Raw genomic sequence first — 24,219 nt, 5'->3', positions numbered from 1 at the left:
AATTAAAATCCCAATGACGTACCTCACAGTAATAGAGCAAGGAATCATGAGATTCATCTGGAAGAATAAGAAACCCAGAATAGCGAAAGCAATCCTCAGTAGAAAGAGGGAAGCAGGGGGTATCTCAATACCCCATCTTCAACTCTATTACAAAGCAATAGTAACAAAAATGGCATGGTATTGGTACCAAAATAGACAGGTAGATCAATGGTACAGAATAGAGGACATGGATACAAACCCAAATAAATACAATTTTCTAATACTAGACAAAGGTGCCAAAAATATGAAATGGAGAAAAGATAGCCTCTTCAACAAATGGTGCTGGGAAAACTGGAAATCCATATGCAACAGAATGAAAATAAATCCCTATCTCTCACCCTGCACAAAACTCAACTCAAAATGGATCAAGAATCTCGGAATCAGACCAGAGACCCTGCATCTTATAGAAGAAAAAGTAGGTCCAAATCTTCACCTTGTTGGCTTAGGATTAGACTTCCTTAACAGGACTCCCATAGCACAAGAAATAAAAGCAAGAATCAGCCACTGGGATAGATTGAAACTAAAAAGCTTTCTCTCAGCAAAGGAAACTATCAGCAATGCGAAGAGAGAGCCTACAGAGTGGGAGAATATCTTTTCCACTCATACTTCAGATAGAGCACTAATTTCCCAAATATATAATGAACTCAAAAAACTCTACACCAAGAATACAAATAACCCAATCAACAAATGTGTAAGGAAATGAACAGACACTTCACAGAAGAAGATGTACAAGCAATCAACATATATATGAAAAAATGTTCACCATCTTTAGTAATAAGAGAAATGCAAATCAAAACTACACTAAGATACCATCTCACCCCAATTAGAATGGTGATTACCAAGATCTCAAGCAACAATAGGTGTTGGAGAGGATGTGGGGAAAAAGGTACACTCATACATTGCTGGTGGGACTGCAAATTAGTGCAGCCACTCTGGAAAGCAGTGTGAACATTCCTTAGAAAACTTGGAATGGACCTACCATTTGACCCAGCTATCCCACTCCTCCGCCTATACCCAAAGGACTTAAAATCAGCACACTACAGAGATACAGCCACATCAATGTTCATAGTGGCTCAATTCACAATAGCCAGACTATGGAACCAACCTAGATGCCCTTCAATTGATGAATGGATAAAGAAACTGTGGTATATATATACAATGGAATATTACTCAGCTATAAAGAATAATAAAATTATGGCATTTGCAGGCAAATGGATGAAATTGGAAAATATCATGTTAAGTGAGATAAACCAATCTCAAAAATCCAAAAGAGGAATGTTCTCACTGATAAGTGGATGATGACACTTTATGGGGTTGGGAGTGGGACAAGAATGGAGGAAGGAGGGACTGTATAGAGGGAAAAGAGAGGTGGGAGGGGTGGGGGAATGGAAAAAAATACTGGAATGAATCAAACATCATTACTCTATGTAAATTTATGAATATGGAAATGGTATGCTGTTACTCCATTTACAAACAGAAACAACATGTATCCCATTTGTTTACAATAAAAATAAATTTAAAAAAATAACAACAAAAAAAAAAAAGAAATTCAACAGGATAATATATTGTGACCTACCCCTTAAAATCCAATATATTTCCTTATCTTTGACTCATTCCCTTTACTGTTGTTTCTTGGAAATTGTGCTTAGGATTTGAAGAGTGAAATGTTTTTTATATATTCTAATGGGTTTATCAGAAAACAATATTTGGAGAAATAATTTTCCAGAACCTGGTCTTACTCTAATAAACATAGTAGTAGGACATACACCTCAGTTATAACATGGAGGATTCCCAACAGTCACTCCATTTTCCAGTGAACAATCCTCACTGTCTCCAAGTCATTCCTCATCACCTTTATGGACTAAAGGAAAGATCCATGGAATCTAAAGAGACAAGAGACACTAGTTTTTATTTTTTGTTGTTGTTTTTCTTTTTTGCGGTGCTGGGGATTGAACCCAGGGCCTGGTTCTTGTGAGGCACTAACTCTACCAACTGAGCTATATTCCCAGCCCACTAGTTGTTTTAATGAGTTTCTTTTTCTGCTGTGACTAAAAGATCTGGCAAGATCATTTTAAGGAGGAAAGTTTACTTCTGGCTCATGGTTTCAAAGGTCCTTGTTCATAAACAGCCAGCTCCAGTTCTTGGGGCTTCACAAAGGCTGAACAACATGATGAAAGGGTTTGATGGGGGATCATGGTTCACATGATGATAAGAAAACTGAGAGATATGGACTCCAGGGAGCAGATTCAGATGCCCTAGAGATGTGCCTCCAATGACCCACCTTCTCCAGCCAACCTTACCAGACCACAGCTACCTAGAGCTCAGTTAATTTTATCCAAGGATCAATTCTCTGATTGGATTAATGCTCTCATAACCCAATCACTTCACCCCCAACCTCCTCACATCATCTCACACATGGGCTTTTGGGGATACTTCACATCCAAAATATAAGAGCAGTCATATATACAGGTGGGTCAATATGGATAAAACCAAGCATTACTGATCATAGGTCCTGATGTGAAGGAGGAAATGACACTTTAATATGTTAATTGAGAAACTCTAATCCAACAGAAATGAATTTCAGAAACCTAGTTTTCTCTGTCTTGCAGTCACAAAGGGCATACACTTCCATATGCTTATCATAATTTCAAATCCTTTTAGGGTTCTTCTTTCCCTTAGTGATCCCTGAGTATATTCAAAGTAACAGCCAAAGTACCCCCCTTTGTCTGTTAGGATCTGCATGGTCTGGCATCTCTATATATTTTGAAGGCCACTGGAATACATATTTACATTTGTGAATATCTCTAGGATAAATCATTGCAATATATTAGTATCCTGAAACAGTTTCTCTAATATGATTTAAATATTCATTTAAATTTTCTTCTCAGGACTCTATTGATCTGGGTTTTCTGTAATATTCTGTGACATGTAATGAATGTTCCTTATAATTCCAGTTCTTTGTGAGTGCATAGTTATGACTGAAAATTATTATTGTAAAATGGGATTTTTAAAGTAATATAATTGATAATTTTATGAATTGAATTTTCTATCATTCTTGTGCCTATGTGTGTGTTCCATTTTTTAGAATAGATTGCCTGTTGACATGTAGTTTTCCTCCCATCAATGAATAATGTGTTTATTTTTGTAATGTATGCATTATGATTGAAGGTAAACTGGCTTTACTTCACAATTTGGATCAATGTAAGTTGAAATATGCATGAACCATGTGCCTATTCTCTTAGAATTACATGTTTTATTTGCTTTCATGCATATTGCTCCTGTTTTGTTTATGATTGCATATTGTGTCTTCTTTTCTCTATCTAGGTATTTGTATAGTTTATCTACTTAAAATATGTGGATATATGTACATATACTGAGGTTTGTACCAAGGGGTGCTCTAATCCTTAGTTACATCTGTAGCCCCACTTTATTTTTATTTTTAAATGATTCTTGCTAAGGTGTTCAAACTGGATTCAAATTTGCAATTCTTCTTCAGCCTTTCGCTCAGCCAGAATTACTAGCATGCTTATCATATTTTTATTGATGAGACTCTTCTTTTAGGAATGATCTCACTGATAAGTGGATGATGACACTTAATGGGGGGTGGGAGTGGGACAAGAATGGAGGAAGAAGGGACTGTATAGAGGGAAAAGAGAGGTGGGAGGGAGGAAGGAAAAAATAATGGAATGAATCAAATATCATTACTCTGTAAATATATGAATATGCAAATGGTATGCTGTTATTCCATGTATGAACAGAAACAACATGTATCCCATTTGTTTACAATAAAAATAAATTATAAAAGGACTCCTCAAAGAAAGCATCAATAGGAGCTGGCGTTGGGCTCGGTGGTAGAGTGCTTGCCTAGGAAGTATGAGGCATGGGCTCAATTATCAGCATCACATAAAAATAAATAAAGTTAAAAAAAAAAAAAAACTCTTCTTTTGTCCAGGATAAAGATTTTAGCATTTTAAAGTCAGACTTTCAAATATTTTTACATTTCTGTTTATCTTTTATATAATTTTAAATTTTAAATGCAATGAAACCACATAAAATTAAACCTACTATTTCAATATTTGAAGTATTGTTTAGTAGTTTTAATTGAGGTTGTTTTGCAACATCCTTCTTGGAAGTTTACATCTCCCAAAATAAAGTTGGATTTCCACACAAAAAACAAGTGCTCCTTTGTCTCCCATCACAAACACCATTCCTTCTGTGCAAAGGGTTTTATTCCTTTAAATGTCTTACATGAGTAGAATCACACAAGATTTGGCTTTTCATGAATGGTTATTTCAGTAAGCATAATGTCTTTAAGATGAATCCTTTTGAAAGTTGGTATGCAATTTCTCATCTTTGTAAAGTTGGAAAACATTTTATAGTTTTTTTTTTTTTCCAAATTGCCCTCATTCACGCAAATGAAAGGACATTCATTTTTTGCTACCCCTGTTGGCCCTCTTGAATGATTTAATGATTGCAAGTGTGTAACTATGTCTTAAGTCACACATATAAGTGAGGATTGACTCTGTTGTGTTCCATGTGGCTATTTTTCTGTGTCCATGTCTATATTAATCTATTGAATACTATAGCTTTTATTCCCTGTTAAATCAGAAAGCATTACTCAAATTTGTTTCTATTTTGAGTAATTTTTTGAACTGTTTATAAGCACTTGTAATTCCACAGGATTTTAAACATAGTCTTTTTGTGTTTGAAAAAAATAATATTGGAATTTTGTTAGCTTGTACCAGGAGGCTGTAGATCATTTGGTTAGTATAGACAATATCTAATTTTATCTTTCATTTCTTGAATGAGCCCATGTTTAAGAGTGCAGCATTACCACACATTTTTGGAGTTTTAAATGCCACTTCCCCTTTTTTAATTATTTTTTTAGCTTTTAATTTTTTTTTGGGGGGGGAATCACTTAATGGAGTTTATTAAGCAAACAGAGTGTCTCCTTGCAGGGTAAGAGAGAAAATGAGAGGAAAAGAGAAGGGGTGCACTAGAGAGAGTGGAAAAGTGAGAAGGAGAGAGAAAGCAAGTGAGTAGGAGAGAGAAAGCAAGAGAAGTGATGGCGGGGAAGCTATGTTTAAGCAGTTGAATTCCATCGGGCTAACAGGGAACCAATAACAGAGAAGGATATTTGCAAGCTGATTGATGAACCAATAGCTAGCTAGGTTGGTCACAGACTGACAAGAAGTTGGGAGGTGGGGAAATGGCTGTAACAGAAAGGGTGGGGGAGCAGCTTTGTATTACATTCCCCCATTTCTGTTTTTATAAGAAAATCTTTTGATCTCCAGTTCTTTCCCACCTTATCTCTCCATCCTGCCTAAGTGTCTAGGGCTGGTTTTGCAGTTGAGATGTAAAAAAAAAAAAAACTCCCAGGGGCAGTCTTCAACTTCCAGACTTCCAGAAACAGATGCTTTTCATGGGCTTCATTTCCTCAGTTTGACTCATCCCCTATTTCTACACTAACTGCCTGCCCTCAATTCTGGCTTTATTCCCCCCTGTAATTTTAGGAACTTCTTTACTGCTGTAGGAAAAGGTGGTGATGACCTCTCTGGTTTCTTTGAGCTGGAAGGGGGCAGCGTGAGTCAAGCAGTTTGGAGTTCCCTTTTAGAAATTGGGTCAATCGAGGCTTCCATGGTAGAAGTCTGGTTGGGGAAGAGCAGGTTGTAAAGGCATGTAGGGGTAGGTGCTTCATTACAGCCACCTCGAGGGTCCCAGATCAATGGTCACTTCTCAGGTTGGCAGAGGAGTATTTATATTGGCCAATGGGAACCCGCCTAGGGGACTCACCAATCTGAAGTCCGGTGATTCATGCAGAGCAGAGCATCTGGGCAAAATGGAAGGTGAGTCTGTGACCGGGGGGGGGCACTGGGGTGTCAGATTGGTTGCTTAAGAGACAGTGGAAGAGCCCATCCAAGTCACAGCATCAATGTAAGAAAACCCATGAAAACCAAGCCAGACAAGGGAAGTCACATAAGGGAGTTTATTAAGCAAACAGAGTGTCTCCCTGCAAGGTAAGAGAGAAAATGAGAGGAAAAAAGAAAGGGTGCATGCTAGAGAGAGTGGAAAAGTGAGGAGGAGAGAAAGCAAGTCAGCTTTTAATTTTTTACAGACTACATTTTGATTCATTGTACACAAATGGGGTACGTAATTTCATTTCTATGGTTGTGCACTATGTAGATTCATACCATTCATTTAATCATACATGTACATAGGGTAATGATGTCTGTCTCATTCCACCATTTTTCATACTTGACTCCCTCTCATTTCCTTCTACATATTCTAAAGTTCCCCCATTATTTTATTCCCTACTCCCCACACCCATTATATATCATTCTCTGCTTATTAGGGAAAACATTCGGCTTTTGGTTTTTTGGGCTTGGCTTATTTCACTCAGCATGATATTCTCCAATTCCATCCATTTATTTGCAAATGCCATAATACTGTTCTTCTTTATGGCTGAATAGTATTCCATTGTGTATATATACTAGAGTTTGTTTATCCATTCATCTGTGGTAGGGCATCTGGGTTGGTTCCACAATCAAGCTATTGTGAACTGAGCTGCTTTAACATTGATGTGGCTGTGTTACTGTAGTTTGCTGAGCTGATCCCCCACATCAATTCCCCTTTTGATTTCTAATTTCCTATAGTATGTGTATAAAGTCATTTAAATATTGTCATTTCTTAAGGTATTTTCTGCTTTTAAGCTGTCCAATCCAGAATGTTTCATGAGCTTTTGAAAAGGTTGGATCTGTAAGTCTAGTTGATTTATACTAGTTCCTGAAGTCTTCTAGTCCCTGTTTCCAATTCTGCCTGGTTTTATTTTCTGTTTCAGTCATTGGAGATTGATGTCTCTAAATATTACTGTGTCACTATTTCTATCAATTCCCTCAAGGTAGCCTCTGTGTATGGAAGTATGATGTGAGTTAAACATGTATTTACTAGTATTTTAAGGTTTTAGAGAGTGGTGTCTTTTATCTTTATATAATATTCTAGTTTGTCTCTTTTCAAAATATTTTCACTTAGAAAGCCTTTTATCTCACATAACTTTTGATTAATTATTTTACATGATTATTGCCATTTCTGATTTCATTTTTTTCTTATTTTCATGTAATATCCTTTTTATCATTTCACTTTTACTAAAATTGGTCATAAATTTAAATAAAATCTCATGTAGAGACCAAACAGGAATTTTGAGATTTAATCCTCTTAGTCATGTTTTGTGTTCTGATTGGTGTTTAATAATAATCCATTTATACTTAAATTACTGAAAATAATGGATATATTATTATTACTTTGTAAGTTGTTTTCTCTAGTTCTTATAATTGTTTTCCCTACTTTTTAATTCATGTTAATTTTTGCTTCATAGTTTTTTATTGTGACATGTTTTCAAGTCTTACCATTTTCTTTTTATATATTTTATTGTTATTATGCCATTAAATTGAGATTGTATTTAACTGTTTAAGTTTAAACTACATTACATATTGATACTAAATTTACTTAAATTCCATATAACAATCAACATCCTTGCATATCTACTTAAAGTTGTCATTCATTTCACAACTATTTTATATTGTATGCTAATTAACAGGTTTAGGAGAGCCTTGCCTTTGTATTTGAAATTCCATAGCAAAATTGTGTTATGTATCATCATTACAGTGTAATGGAGTTCATATTTGTTTGTATTTGTTCTTTTACCAGAAAGTTTTGAGATTTCAATTGATTTGTGTTGTGAAGATTTATTTCACATTCAGTTGAAAGGATTCTCTATAGAATTTCTTGTAGGACAGGTATAGAAGTCAGAAACTTTTTTTGCATTTGTGTATCTTGATATGCTTTCTTTTCCTTGACTATTGAAAAACAGTGTTTTTGGATACAGTATTTATGGATGTCAGATTTTTTCTTTTGTATTTTTTTCATTCATTGGATTATGTATTCCAATTCTTTCCTGGAAGTCTTCCAGTAAAAAATCAACTAATAATTATATAGACGTCCTTGTAAGTGATTCATCTCTTTTCTTTTCGCTTGTTTCTTTGGTATTTGCACAATCACAGAGGGCTGGGGACTCGAACCTGGGTCTCCAGATGAGAGTCAGGCACTCTACGAGATGAGCTATATGGCCAGCACTACATCTCTTATCTTTTGATCATCTCAAAATTTGTATGTGAATTTTGAAACTTGATTATATATGCTTTATTTTCAATGTTTTTGTACTAATCTTTGGAAATGATTGTGCTTCTGAATGTTTGATAGCTTTCCTTTTTCACATTTTCAATTTCTCTGACCTTATTTCTTAAGGAACATTTTATGTACATAATTTCTGCTGATTTCTATTAGTAACATTTTTCTCTCAATCTCATTTACTTTACTTCTTTTTTTATTTTTATTTTTAATTTTTATTAATTTTTTATAATTTTTACTGACTGCATTTTGATTCTTTGTACACAAGTATGGTACATCTTTTTCTTTTTGTTCGTGCACAATGTAGATTTATACCATTGGTGTAATCATATCTGTACATAAGATTGTGATGTCTGTCTCATTCCATCATTTTTCATACCCCTCTCTCTCATTTCCTTCTACATAATCTAATGTTCCTCTATTCTTCTGTCACCCCCCTCCTGCCCAAACCCATTACATATCATCATCCCTAATCAGGGAAAACATTCAGCCTTTGGTTTTTTGGGATTGCCTTATTTCACCTGGCATGATATTCTCCAATTCCATCCATTTATTTGTAAATGCCATAATATTATTCTTCCTTATGGCTGAATAATATTCTATTATCTATATATGTTACAATATCTTTATCCATTAATCTGTTGAAGAGCATCTAGGTTATTTTGACAATCTAGCTATTGAGCTGCTATAAATATTGATGTAGCTGTCTTACTGTAGTATGCTAATTTTATTTTTTTATTTTTTATTTATTTATTTATTTATTTTAATAAAAAATCATAAAATTCACATAGGGCAAGGTTGTTTGATTCATTCTGTTATTTTTTTCCCTTCCCCCATCCCTCCCACCCCTCTTTCCCCTCTATACAGTCCTTATTTCCTCCATTCTTACCACCCTCCTTATCCCTAACCTTAAACCTAAACCTAACCCTAATGCTAAACCCTCCTACCCTCTCATATGTCCTCATCCACTTATCAGTGAGATCATTCATCCTTTAGTTTTTTGAGATTGGCTTATCTCACTTAGCATGATATCCTCCAATTTCATCCATTTGCCTGCAAATGCCATAATTTTATCATTCTTCATGTTGGAGTAATATTCCATTGTATATATATATGCCACAGTTTCTTTATCCATTCATCCATTGAAGGGCATCTAGGTTGGTTCCACAATCTGGCTATAGTGAATTGAGCAGCTATGAATATTGATGTGGCTGCATCTCTGTAGTATGCTGATTTTAAGTCCTTCGGGTATAAGCCAAGGAGTGGGATACCTGGGTCAAATTGTGGTTCCATTGCAAGATTTCTAAGGAATCTCCATACTGCTTTCCAGAGTAGCTGCACTAATTTGCAACCCCACCAGCAATGTATGAGTGTATCTTTTTCCCCACATCCTCTCCAACACCTATTGTTGCTTGTGTTCTTGATAATCGCCATTCTAATTGATGTGAGATGGAATCTTAGTGTAGTTTTGATTTGCATTTCTCTTATTACTAGAGATGTTGAACATTTTTTCATATATATGTTGATTGCTTGTACATTCTTCTGTGAAGTGTCTGTTCATTTCCTTAGTCCATTTGTTGTTTGGGTTATTTGTATTCTTGGTGTAGAGTTTTTTGAGTTCTTTATAGATTCTGGAAATTAGTGCTCTATCTGCAGTATGAGTGGAAAAGATATTCTCCCACTGTGTAGGCTCTCTCTTCACATTACTGATAGTTTCCTTTGCTGAGAGAAAGCTTTTTAGTTTGAATCTATCCCAGTGGCTGATTCTTGCTTTTATTTCTTGTGCTATGGGAGTCCTGTTAAGGAAGTCTAATCCTAAGCCAACAAGGTGAAGATTTGGACCTACTTTTTCTTCTATAAGATGCAGGGTCTCTGGTCTGATTCCGAGGTCCTTGATCCATTGTGAGTTGAGTTTTGTGCAGGGTGAGAGATAGGGGTTTAGTTTCATTCTGTTGCATATGGATTTCCAGTTTTCCCAGCACCATTTGTTGAAGAGGCTATCTTTTCTCCATTGCATATTTTTGGCACCTTTGTCCAGTATGAGAAAATTGTATTTATTTGGGTTTGTATCCATGTCCTCTATTCTGTACCATTGATCTACCTGTCTATTTTGGTACCAATACCATGCCATTTTTGTTACTATTGCTTTGTAATAGAGTTGAAGATCTGGTATTGAGATACCCCCTGCTTTGCTCTTTCTACTGAGGATTGCTTTCGCTATTCTGGGTTTCTTATTCTTCCAGATGAATTTCATAATTGCTTGCTCTGTTTCTGTAAGGTACACCATTGGGATTTTAATTGAAATTGCATTGAATCTGTATAGCATTTTGGGTAGTATGGCCATTTTGACAAAATTAATTCTGCCTATCCAAGAACATGGGAGATCTTTCCATCGTCTAAGATTTTCTTTAATTTCTTTCTTTAGTGTTCTGTAGTTCTCATTGTAGAGGTCTTTCACCTCTTTTGTGAGATTGATTCCCAAGTATTTTATTTTTTTGGATGCTATTGTGAATGGGGTAGTTTTCCTAATTTCTCTTTCTGAAGATTCATCACTTATGTATAAAAATACATTGGACTTATGAGCATTGATCTTGTATCCTGCTACTTTACTGAATTCACTTATGAGTTCTAAGAGCTTTCTGGTGGAATTTCCAGGTTCCTCTAAATATATAATCATGTCATCAGCGAACAGGGATAGTTTGAGTTCCTATTTTCCAATTCGTATCCCTTTAATTTCTTTGGTTTGTCTAATTGCTCTGGCTAGAGTCTTAAGAACGATATTGAATAGAAGAGGTGAAAGAGGGCATCCCTGTCTTGTTCCAGTTTTAGGGGGAATGCTTTCAGTTTTTCACCATTTAGAATGATATTGGCCATGGGCGTAGCGTAGATGGCCTTTACAATGTTAAGGAATATTCCCACTACCCCAATTTTCTCTAGTGTTTTGAGCATGACGGGATGCTGTATTTTATCAATTGCTTTTTCTGCATCTATTGAAATAATCATGTGATTCTTAACTTTTAGTCTGTTGATATGGTGAATGACATTTATTGATTTTCAGATGTTGAACCAACCTTGCATCCCTGGGATAAAACCCCCTTGATTGTGATGCACTATCTTTTTAATATATTTTTGAATGCGATTTGCTAAAATTTTGTTGAGGATTTTTGCATTGATGTTCATTAAGGATATTGGTCTGAAATTTTCTTTCCATGGTGTGTCTCTGTCTGGTTTAGGTATCAGGGTGATATTGGCTTTATAGAATGGTTTTGAGAGGGTTTCCTCCTCTTTTATTTTATGGAATACTTTGAGAAATATTGGAATGAGCTCTTCTTTAAAGGTTTTGTAGAACTCGGCTCAGAACCCATCTGGTCCTGAACTTTTCTTTGTTTGTAGGCTTTTGATGACCTCTTCTATTTCATTGCTTGAATTTGATTTATTTGAGTTGTGTATGTCCTCCTTGTTCAGTTTAGGTAATTCATATGTCTCTAGAAACTTGTTGCTGTCTTCGAGGTTTTCTGTTTTGTTGGAGTATAGATTTTCAAAATAGCTTCTAATTATGTTTTGTATTTCACTCATGTCCCTTGTGATATTTCCTTGTTCATTCCGAATTTTAGTAATTTGAGTTTTCTCCCTCTTTCTCTTTGCTAGTGTGGCTAACAGTTTATCAATTTTGTTTATTTTTTCGAAGAACCAAGTATTTATTTTGTTAATTTTTCCTATTGTTTCTTTTGTTTCAATTTCGTTGATTTGGGCTCTGATTTTAAATGTTTCCTGTCTTCTACTTCTTTTGGTGTTGGTCTGCTCTTCTTTTTCTAGGGCTTTAGGCTGTAGTGTTGATTCGTTTATTTGTTGATTTTGACTTCTTTTTTGAATGCACCCCATGAAATAAATCTTTTTCTAAGTACTGTTTTCATAGTGTCCCATAGATTTTGATATGATGTGTCTTTGTTCTCGTTTACTTCTAAAAAGTTTTTATATCCCTCCTGATGTCTTCTGTTATCCATTCATCATATAATAGTTTAATAGTATCCCTTTAATTTCTTTGGTTTGTCTAATTGCTCTGCCTAGAGTCTTAAGAACGATATTGAATAGAAGTGGTGAAAGAGGGCATCCCCGTGTTGTTCCAGTTTTTAGGGGGAATGCTTTCAGTTTTTCACCATTTAGAATGATATTGGCCATGGGCGTAGTGTAGATGGCCTTTACAATGTTAAGGAATATTCCCACTACCCCAATTTTCTCTAGTGTTTTGAGCATGAAGGGATGCTGTATTTTATCTGCAGGTATTGGAGAAGTTTCTGTTTTTTATTCTGTCATTTATTTCTAATTTCAATCCATTATGATCTGATAGAGTACAAGGTAGTTTCTCTATCTTCTTGTATTTGCTAACAGTAGCTTTGTGGCATAAAACATGGTCTATTTTAGAGAAGGATCCATGTACTGCTGAGAAGAAAGTGTATTCATTTTTTGTTGGATGATATATTCTATATAAGTCAGTTAAGTCTAAATTGTTGATTGTGTTATTGAGATCTATGGTTTCTTTATTCAAATTTGTTTGGACGATCTATCCAGCGGTGAGAGAGGTGTATTAAAATCGCCTAGAATTATTGTGTTGTGGTCTATTTGATTTCTGGAATTGAGAAGGATTTGTTTGATGTTCATGGATGAGCCAATGTTCAGGGCATACATGTTTATGACTGTTATGTCTTGCTGATTTATGCTTCCCTTAAGCAGTATGTAAGGTCCCTCTTTGTCCCTTCAGACTAGTTTTGGCTTGAATTCCACATTATCTGAAATGAGGATGGATACTCCAGCTTTTTTGCTGTGTCCGTGTGCATGGTATGTTTTTTCCCATCCTTTCACTTTTAGTTTACTATGGAGTTTTTAACTTGGTATATTGTTTTCTTCATTTCAAGGTTTTCTGTTTGGTTGTTCTTCAATATCTCTAACTCTTTATTGAAATGATCTCTTGCTTCCCATATTTGCTCCTTTAACTGTTGATTGGTGTGATCATTTAATGCCTGCATTTGCTCTTTCATCTCCTCCTTCAATGCCTGCATTTGCTGTGTCATCTCCTCATTTGCTTCCCTGATTGTTTTAATTATGTACATTCTGAACTCCCTTTCTGACATTTCTTCTGCTGTGCTGTCATTGGATTTTATTGATATAGTATCTAGGTTTGTTTGGGACATTTTCTTCCCTTGTTTTCTCATATTTGTCAAATGTCAGTGGGACTTTGTGATATTGCAGAATTCTTCTCTTGGCTTATAGTGTCCCTGTAGATTTCCAGTGTATCGCCTTCCTGCTTTAAGTAGCCTGAAGTCTTGGAGTAACTTGATAATGTAGTGCTTCCAAGGAACACTGCCCCTAGCCCGCTACTGGTTCCAGGACTTGGAGCTGGCTCTGTGTGGAAAGGCTCTCACTGGGTGGTCTGCTCTGAGAAGCTAGCCTGGAAAGGCTCTTCCCACAAGAGGGGGCTGGGCTGCGGGCTGCTTGGGGAATTCCCTGGCTGCCCTGTCCTGGTCCCTGATGCAACCTGTGGGCAGGAACTCGCCACCCTGGTTCTGGGACTTGAAGCTTGGTTCTGTGCAGGCAGGCTCTCACTAGGGAGCCTGCTCCGAGATGCTGGAGAATCTGGCCCTGTGGGAGGAGCCCACTGCCGGAGTGTGCAGGGCTGCCTGGGGAAGACTCTAGCTGCTCTGCCCTACTCTAATAAGCCACCCGAATCCTGGCCTGCCTCCCGGGCCGAGCTTCACCGGGTGGGAGATACTCACCCTGAGGCTCTATTTTAGTCCAAGTCTCTCAATGCCTCCCCTTCTTGAATCCTGGTTTCTGGAGTGACTGGAGATGCAGTCACCCTCTAGTCTGCCATCTTGGATCATCCCATGGAAAAAGCCTCTATTTTTTTATTTATTCTTTTTTTTTTTTGGAGTGGCAGAGCTACTTCATTTATGTAACACATTTACAGTTTACATAAGATTTTTGCTGACATGATTTCACTTTTCCCTCAGAACAATGTATAAGGCAGAACCTTCATCACATTTCACAAGTCAGGAATTTCTGCTTACCTTTGGCAATGCATCCTTGGTTTGGGACACTATCTCCTTTAGGTTTTTCCCCCATTCTTTTGTCAGGAAAGGCTCCTTCTTCTGTATTCCCCTTAAAATAGCTATTCTTGGGCCTCTCCTCTTCTACTTTCTTCTTAGATGCCCTCTTCTACTCTCATTAGTAAAAGATCACACATCAACTAATATCTGCCCGATCTGCTACACAAAGAGCAACTGACCTACATTCTTCCTACTTCCTGCCTGGGCTCTCACTTTCACATCCAAACTTAGTTTTAATCCCACCCTTGCTATTCCTCCAACAAGCCCAATGACCACTGCCCCCTGTAGCTTTTCTTTAGCTTATTTCAAAAGACAACTTTTTGTCTAAAACAGAAAAGGATGCCTCAAGGATAACCATCCCATTTACTAGCAGTCCCCAAGCATAAAGAAATTAAAAAGCAGGGACTGTGGGGGAGGAGCTGGTGTCCAACAGAGGACAGGACTGGGAAAAGCTACTGAGCTCAGAATATGTGAATCCATTATTTTGTAATATTTTGATTTTGGATCCGCACCATAAGTCTTTTTATACAAGGTCTTAATTTTAAGTTGCTTCAAATTTTTCATTGAAAGCAAGAGTGGCTTCAAATGATGCTCACAAGAAACCTGTGTGGCAGACAAGCCAGGTTTTATCAGTCTCCTTCTGCAGTCATGCACTCCCTGATCTGTCCGACACTCACTGAGCACTCCCAGTGGGCCAGGCACGGTGCAAGGTGCTGGGATATAACAATGATCATGACAAAGTCCCTCAAGGCATCACAGTCTAATGGTATACTACTGAGTAAACTGAGGCACAGAGTGGTAAATGACTTACCCACTGAGGTAGAAATAGCTAGGTTTTGGGAAGGGGGGACAAGAGCTGGAGAGAAGGCAGGGTACAACTCATGGTAAATAAAACCCCTCCGACTCAGCAGAAAGGCTGCACACAGACACATATTACAAAATATGCTCACAAAAACTTAACACAGTTTTCAATTTCACATGACTGAATTCATGTCTCGATGAATTAGGCTACTCCACGATGGCATTTCTATACTTTTCCCCAAGGATCTGGGGCATGCCACCAATCTGCTGGGACACAATAACTCTTTAGGCAGCTCAACATCAAGAAGCATCGGACTCCAATTTTAGTGCTAGGAACCACATTAAAATACTTGAATTAGCATTATGAACTTAAATGTATAGCACACTGTGATACTTCTACATGTAGAAGTTTGGAAAAACTCTCCTCTAACCTGTTTCCAGAGGATTCTAACAAGTTATAGGTTCCAAAGAAATTAGAGCATCTGTCACTTTTCATATATACATTATTTTGGCTGTACAAGGGTAAAAAGTGTCACTTAAACATATTTCATAAGTAATCTAAACATTGTGCAGATATATACAAAAACATCACATTTAGATCTGTGTTTACACCTAGCCAATGTACAACACTTTAACTGCAAATGTGAACCAGTGTAAGGCAATTATTTTTTGTGATATACCACATGATCCTTTAAGGAAGGCAGAGTCCACAAAGAACTGTCCATGCCAGGCCTGACCGTCTGTTTCATGATACTCTTTGTGATGAAGTTATTTTAGGAAGTGAAATGTCCATTTCACTGACAAAATGCAGTGAACAATCATTAAAAAATTGTTTTTGAATGCAGAAACCATAATTACCCAGTAATCTAATAGGGGAGCTACTCGAAGACACTACTGGCCTTAATGCTGCTACTGACTGATAATGAGAGCACTTCCTGGAAGACTTATTGCTCTGAAATTCAAATTGGTGCATAATTCATCCATGCAGAATGTTCCACAATTAAAAGGAAAAAAACTTTCAATCCATCAATCCTCAAATGTTATCAGTTGTTCACTTCAAGCACATCTTCCCTTTGCTGAGGAGGATTTTCTCCTTTCTCTGGGTGTTCTGGATGTTTGCTTTTAGATGAAGAGGTCCCTACCCTGTCTGATGTTTTTCTATTTGAATGGTTCTCCTCTACTTCACACAAATACACACCAATGGGTCCTCTGGTGCTCCTTATGTGTACCTGGATAGAGTCTTCTTTGGGAGCTGGAACATCCAACCTGGTTTCCTCTGGAGCTTTAACTGCAATAACAATCTGTTCATGAAAGGCTTGAACGCTATGAATATCTTGATACGTCACATATGCCAGTCTTTCATTTTCTTTATCATCTGTTAATTCAAATAACTGTTGAGCGCGATCCTTGATTAACTCATCCAAAGCATCTTCCATTGCTGATAAGTCTGAAAGTTCCTCTTGCAACTTCTTTTGTTGGGGCACTGCTCCAAAATTGTTAAGATAAGATCCTATCTATGGAGTATGGTTCTTAGATTTTTTTTTCAAAGAGGTCAATTCCATCTAGGACATTGATAATGTCATAGACCCTCCGTTTTTGTACTCCCAGTTTTGTTGCAACCTTGTTTAAGTGGAGAATGCCCCCAGGGGCAGATCTGACGAGATCCATAAATTTTCGAGTTAAATAAACCAGTGATACATCAAAAGGAGGTCTCTTCACTTTTAGAGCTTTTCTCATGGACACATATTGTACATTATCTTCTAAATTAATTCTTATTTTCGATGGCAGCAGGCTTTCCACATTGATGGGATCAAGGCAGTGGCGGTGCACCGTCTCCTCCGCAGGGTCCACAAAAAGGCTGGGCACTCTTCTCGCTGGCCGCTGCTGACTCATGCTGCCAAGCGGGCGGCCCTCACCCCTCGCACCGCAAGCGCTCCAGCCTTCTGCGGCAGGCTTGAGCGCCATCCCTGACTTGCCGGCTTCTCGGTGCCGGGCGCGGAGCAGGTCCCCCGGCTTGCGCGGGGAGCGCCGTGTGGCTCAGCCGCCCCACCCGCCCGTGAGCTCCCGCCACCAGCCCGAGGGAAGGAGGGTGACCCTCGGTGATCAGGACGCCGGCTGGCCATCTTCCCGCATCTAGTATGCTAATTTTAAATCATTTGGGTATAAACCACAGAGTGGGGTAACTGGCTCAAAAGCTAAGTCCATTCCAATTTGAAACTCCACCAGCAATGTAGAAGTGTGCTTCTTTCCTCAAATCTAGGCCAACTTGTATTTTTATTTGTAGTTTTGATAGTAGCCATTCTATTTAGAGTCAGATAAAATTGTAGAATTTTTTTTTATTTTCATTTACTTTAATTCATGATCAGCACATTGAATATCACAAAAGTGGTTATTTAGTCTTGTTTGGTAAATTCATAACTTTCACATTCTTATTGTCTTTTCCTAATTGTTTTCTATTGTTTCTTTGATTGATCCAAGTCTCCTTTTTTGTTTTTGTGCTACAATTTCCACTGAGATTTTTCTACTTAAAAACAAGCTTACAGTAGATGCTTATAGTTATTTTGAAAATGTTCAGAAGTTACTAAATAAATAAAAATGGGTCAGGTAAAAAGACACATGCCTGGAATCCCAGTTAAGTGAGAATCTGAGGCAGAATGACTGCAAGTTTCTTGGTGAAATCCTGTCTCGAAAGTAAACAATCTAGAAAAGGCCTGGGGAGACTGGTTGAAGCTCAGTACTAGAGCAGTTTCCTACCATGTGTGATCTTGTGATTTTTCCTCAGCACCCCATGAAATCTAAAAATAAAAATTTTAAAAAGTAAGAGGCACTGGGGAAGTTTCTAAGTGGAAACCTGACCCTGTATTCAATCCCAATTACTCTCCCCCCATAAAAGAAAAGAAGAGGGAAAAATTAAGGTAGAAAATCAATTGTTACATCACTTGACTCATATGAAATCTGAACAAGTTGAGTTTAGGATCTATAATTTGGTAGATATTACAGGTAATATCAGTGAAAGATTTTATTTTATTTTATTTTATTTTTCTGTGGTGCTGGGGATGTAACCCAGGGCCTTTTGGTTGCAAGGCAAGCACTCTACCAACTGAGCTATATCCCCAGCCCTGGAGATTTTATTTTAATGGACAAAAGTCAAGTGTGCTGTACAACATAGTGGGTGTAGTTTATTATATTATTCTTTTTATCTTGTATTGGGAATTTAGCCCAGTGGACTTTACCACTGGTCAATACCATCAGCTCTTTTTCTTTTTTGTTTTTTAGTTAGAGTCTTGCTAAATTGCTGAGGTTGGTCTTGAATAGGCACCCCTTCTGTCTCAGCCTCCTGAGTCACTGGGATTAAAATTGTGTGCCAGCCACCATTCCTGGCTAGTATATTGTATTCCTTATTTTTTTAAAGAATCTATAAATATTTTATTGGTGGTTTTACTTAGTACTGAATGCAGAGAATACAAAGAAATCAGCACTTAAAAAGAAACATTTATCTTTAAAATGTGTAATATATTTATATATATTGATGAGTTTTGTATGTTTACAATTACAAAAAAAATTAAAACTTTCATTCTGAATATACTTTGAATTTGAGGTTTTTTTTTTTTTTTGCTGTAGTTATGCCAATTATGATTAATTTTGTTGGTATCTAACCTAATAGGAAGAATTTGCAAGATGATCCTAAAACAAAACAGTAAATTAGAAATTTTAAAACAGATTTTTAGGGGAGGATAAAGCCACACAAAAGAAAAAAGTTTCAATACCAGATATATAAATACAAAGGAGGACATGTCATGGAGCAAAAAGTGTCTCAAGTACAAATTTTACTCTACCTGTGATTTCTAATTCTACCAGCAATTCAACTAGCAGTAACTTAGATGCTGTTGTTCTAGAAAATAAACCATTAATTCTTTCACTACAATTTACAGACTTCACTCAATGAACACTTACTAAGCATTCAGATTCTTTTGTATTAACAGAAGAAATGATTTATACATTTAGAAACATTAACAAAAGAGGTCTTCATACACACTGCTGAAACCTGCAATATAGTTTGGGGGCCAGATTTCAATGTACACAATGTTATGAGTCATAAAATGCTTATGACAGTACAGTACGGATGAGTGCTGTTGACTGAGTACTCCATCTGTTCCTACGTGGATGGGACTGTAACGACAACTCTGCCAGGTCTCTAAACAGGATTGTCCATTAAATAATTATGATACAAATGTGATCCACAGCTAGCTTATAGAACTGATGTTTCCACTCTAATAGCACTACAGAATTCTTTATTTTTTACTTTTTAGTTGTAGATGGACACAACATCTTTATTTATTTTTCTTTTTTTTTTTTTAAGGCAGATTACAAAGACGCAGTTTGCCAGCTTTTTTAAATCTAAGGTTGACATTACATATTTAAACAATTGTCAAAACATTACTAAGTTGCCAGCATTCATGCACAACTAGAAAACATCCTTAAATTTATACTAAACCAGAAATGTGTTACCATTAATGCATTGATATCTTTCATTACTAAATACTGGGAAAAAAAACATTATTTAGACAGGAGACTCATCCTGACAATGTTAGCTCACAGCAGTCTGACACTACTTGGCTCACATGTCAAACACAATGGAAAGCAGATCCATGCTGGTGTTCGAATACAATCTTGTCCTAGCACTACTCAAAGTCAAGGCTTACCTTGGATTATGTTTAATAAAAAAGCAAAGTGCATACAGAGATTACAACAATTTTAAAGACAAAAGGAAATGGTCCTATTATGTGGGCCCAACAATAAACTCAAAAGTCTATGACAAATAGGGGCTCCCATGAGCTGTTCATAAATACTTTAGATTAGGTACAATTATACTGAAAGTTGAGTTAGCCTGAAATCTTCAAAAAAAATGTTCCTGTTAATCCTCAAATGGTGCTTGTTATAGTTTAACATTTCTGTTAAATGCGTGTGTTGAATTGTTATCCAAGCGTAGCAGCTGCTCCTTACCATTTATCATTAAGGACTTTAACTGGCCATCTACTTCAACTTCTACTCTTTCTTGACCATTCTTGACAATTCTTTTTGTAGTGATTTTTCTGCCATTTACTATTTTGGTTGATATATATTTGAAGTTACCCATTCTGCTGCCACCAAATGATGTAGAAGACAATGAAGTAAGGCCACTGTGACCTAGTGACCCAAATGATGTAAATCCTGTATCAAATGAAGAAAATCCACCTCCAAGTGATGGAAATCCACTGAAAGCAGAGAAAAATGAGCCTGCACCTCGGTTTCTACTTCCTCGGGGACCCCTTCGGTTCCCAAAAAAGTCTTCAAATGGATCTTCGAAGAAGTCAAACAAAAACGGGTCCCTTCCACCAAAAAATTCCCTGAAGACATCATCTGGGTTCCGGATCGTGAAGCCAAACTCAAAAGGACTGTCAAAATGACTTCCACCTCCACATCCACCATTTAAGCCTTCTTTGCCATACTTCTCATAGATGTCCCATTTTTTAGCATCTGATAACACCTCATACGCTTCAGCTACTTGTTTGAATTTTCTCTCTGCTTCTTTATTCTCAGGATTTTGTCTGTATGCCACTTTAGTGCCAGTTTCTGATATGCCTTTTTGATATCCTCGGGAAAGGCATGGCTCTACATGCCTAGAACTTCATAGTAATCCACCATGTTTTAACAGATTTTTGGAACAAGTCCGAAGACACGGCGGATGGATGGGACAGGGTGGGCTGCCGGGTGTTTGTGGTCCAGCATGGCTTAGCTGGTGGCCAACATCTTTATTTATTTTTATGTGGTGTTGAGGACTGAACACAGTGCCTTGCATGTGCAAGGAAATTGCTCTACCACTGAGCTACCATCCCAGCCCAGCACTACAGAATTCTAGTGACATTAAATATTAGAATTATTTCTCCCTGCTAACTATTCAGCAGAAAAAGAGTTTTCTGACTGCATTTTTGAGGAACAGAACACCTCTAAAATACACACAATGGGTAAGCAGAAAGTGAGCAATGTGGACTCCTGAAGCTGATTTTTCACAGACACTAACAAGCAAAGCAGTTTTCAAAAAAATTAAAATCACCGTAAAGATTAAAGCAATCGGTTCTGAAGAAAATGTAGCTTATTTTGAAAGTTTTGTTTGGTTTGTGATTAGAATTCAAAGTGTTAAAATAAACAAACAGATTCTAGCAATATTTATGTGCCGTACAGGATTTTAACAATGTACTCTTAAGTTCAAAGATTTTGTCCTCTCCCCAGAGAAAGTTTAAAAAAAAAAAAAAGGAGCTCTTACAAAAATAAATAAAACTAAACCCACCACCCCAAACAGTCATAAATGGAAGACTTTTTCCTTTTTGAATACTTCAATTGCTCCAAGATCAGGGTAAGGTTTCTATCCTAAGGACTTCTACTCTCTTCCTTTACCTTCTTCTGTTCTCCAGTTATTTCCATGTTTTTATCACACAAGGCTATGGGCAGATTTTCTTAAGAAATCAGGTTGATTTAGAGGTAGCATTAGGATGCACTATAGTTGACTACAGTATGAAATTCAAATGAACACATTGTTCTCCTAAAAGGATTGAAATAAGTAAAAGTGTAAAGAAAAATGTCCAGCCCTCAGTGCCTTGCACTAAGAAAAGTTCTGAGAAACTGGGAATCAATATTGGGAGTCAAGAAATAGGCATTGGCCTCACCTCTTTGAGCACCTTTAATGCACCAGTTCAGGCTGGTTTTCCATGAAGGTCAGCACTCCATTCACGTAGTAGGTAATGCCAAGAGACAGCAAAGCAATGGAAAAGATCAGGAGCAGGACCGTCCAGAAGCCCAAATCCTCTACAAATTCCTGCCAAATCATTCAAAAGCTGGACAGGACCCCTTCACCTGGCTGTAGGGTGGGATTGAGGAGAGAATGGCTTTCCGTGGTACTTTCACTCTCAACCATGTGCATGGTCTTCTGTTTTGAGTGGGTTTTTCTGTGAAATCCTTTTACCTTCTGTTTTTCCAAAGGTTCCAGCAATCAGATGACTTCTTTATTCACTCCCCTGCACTTTGCCAGAACTAAAGAGTTGCACCTTGATGATTGCATATATCAATTTTGAGTACATTGGAAACTAAGAATTGAATGGAATCCACATGGCCACAGAGATCAACAGCTGTGTCTCCTTGATAATCTATAGTCAGCAGATCAGCACCAAATTTATGCAACAGCTGGCAGATGGCTACATTCCCTTGGGCTGCTGCAAGGTGAAGGCCTGTCCTGCCTCTGCTGTCCCAGACATTTCAGTCAAAATCACTTTCCAGAACCATCTTAGAATATGTAATGTCTCCATCAATACAGGCTTGTAGCAAGGGCACATTAGTTTGAGAAGTATCATTTACAAAAACATAGGATTTTGTCCTAATGTGGATGGAATATGGGTCCACTGTAAGATTAGACCTTTCCTCCAGTGGTCACTCAGCAGTTTCTCTGAATTCTTAAACAGGTTCAACAAAAATATTCAGTAAATGCCAGCAAGAATTTGGGAGACAAGCAGCAGTGATAGCAGCAGCACCTCTCTGCAGGTTACAGATGAAGTAGGGCCCAGCCACTCGTACATTGTGTTTTCAAGGAGTACTACTAGAGTATATGTAAAGTTTACTAAAAATAAATCTAATTATGTAAAATAATGCATGTATTAATTAGTTATATTTTGTCATTTGTGTGCCATAGAACATAGAGTACATAAAAAGTTATTAGTGTAATCAGTTAATAAACAACAAAAAACATGAATATTAAAAAAATCAGTCATTTTTGTTGATTTCTGTGGTTTGTCTTCATTCCAGTCATACTGAAATGAACTGTGATAGGCTTTTGTTGCCTCCCAAACCAGTTTTTTGCTATATCTTCTCTAGATATGTGTATACATTTCTCCCACTATAAATACCCATATTTCTTCTTAAGCAATAATTGTTTAAACCCATGATGAATCATTTTTGGCACTGTCATCCAAAATTTATCATTTATCTCCAGCTCTCTGTGGAGACAAAAACTAGTTTGCATAAAGTTGTCAAGAAAGTCATAGCTGTTTGTTTGTTTCACACTTCCCTTTGCTCATGGGAGAATAAAGGGGTTGATAGTTTTTTCATATTACACAATGACCTACTGTGGTTCAGAAATGACTGTGCTGAGCAAAATAACACATTTTCCTTTTTCTACTACATGACTTTATTGTGCTCATCTGAGGTTCTGTAAAATCAAAGATAGTTTTGGAAATTCTCACAAGTCAATTTTTTCAGTGCATTTTTATGAGGTTTCTTTTTTATTTTTCATTTGTTCCTAGTAATATATGACATTCACATCCATTTTGATAAAATTTTACAAGCATGGAATATATGTTATTCTAATTAGGACCAATTCTTGTGGGTGGTCATGCTGGTGAAATTCACTTATGGATTTTCATATGTGTACATAGAAAAATTATGTTAGATTTATTCTAGTGTCTTTTCCATTCCTACCCTCCCTATGCCATGATTTCTTTATTCATTCATCTGTTGATGTGCTTCTAGGTTTGTTCCATATCTTAGCTACTGTGAATTGTGCTTTTTTAAACATTAATGTGGCTGTCATTGCAGTATGCTCATTTTAAATAGTTTGGATATGGTGAAGTGGCATAACTGAGTCAAACGGTGGTTCCATTCCTAGTTTGTTTTTACCAGGTATTCAACCCAGAGGTGCTTAACAACTGAATCACATCTTCAGTCCTTTTAATGTTTTATTTAGGGACAAGATCTCACTGAGTTGCTAAGGGCCTCAGTATGTTGCTGAGACTGAATTTCAACTCATGAACCTCCTACCTCAGCCTCCAATGCTCATCCCTCCTGCTTGAGTAATCTCCATACTGCTTGCTCCAATTTTCAGTCCTGAAATGTATGTACATCCCCTTTTCCCCTCATCTATGCCAATATTTGTTGTTATGTGTATTCTTGGTAATTCCCATTCTGTCTGAGTGTGGAAGAATCTCAGTATAGTTTTATGTTGCACTTCTCTAATTGCTAGAGATATTGGTCAGTTTTTTATATATTTGATGATCCTTCCTATTTC

At 37.0% G+C, this 24,219-nt stretch overlaps 1 protein-coding gene, 1 long non-coding RNA gene and 1 pseudogene across 5 annotated transcripts in view; 1 reads left to right on the top strand and 2 right to left on the bottom strand.

The window, feature by feature from the left end:
• Positions 1–24,219, top strand: part of LOC306650419 — a 134,828-nt gene that overhangs the window by 83,730 nt on the left and 26,879 nt on the right. The window lies entirely within an intron of this gene.
• On the bottom strand, positions 15,778–17,021 carry LOC306650411 (transcription factor E2F6-like; the record flags this gene model as incomplete). Its single annotated transcript, XM_079122454.1, is given in 3 exon segments — positions 15,778–16,642; positions 16,646–16,669; positions 16,671–17,021. Coding segments are annotated over 3 exon segments (846 nt in total). The 3' UTR covers positions 15,778–16,171.
• LOC306650448 (dnaJ homolog subfamily B member 6-like) lies at positions 20,065–20,813 on the bottom strand (annotated as a pseudogene). The gene has a single exon. The product of its transcript is annotated as a dnaJ homolog subfamily B member 6-like (transcript).

This window comes from Sciurus vulgaris, assembly GCF_902686455.1.
Source record: "Sciurus vulgaris genome assembly, chromosome: 19".
NCBI lineage: Eukaryota > Metazoa > Chordata > Mammalia > Rodentia > Sciuridae > Sciurus > Sciurus vulgaris.
This window is presented reverse-complemented; position numbering and strand designations above follow the sequence as displayed.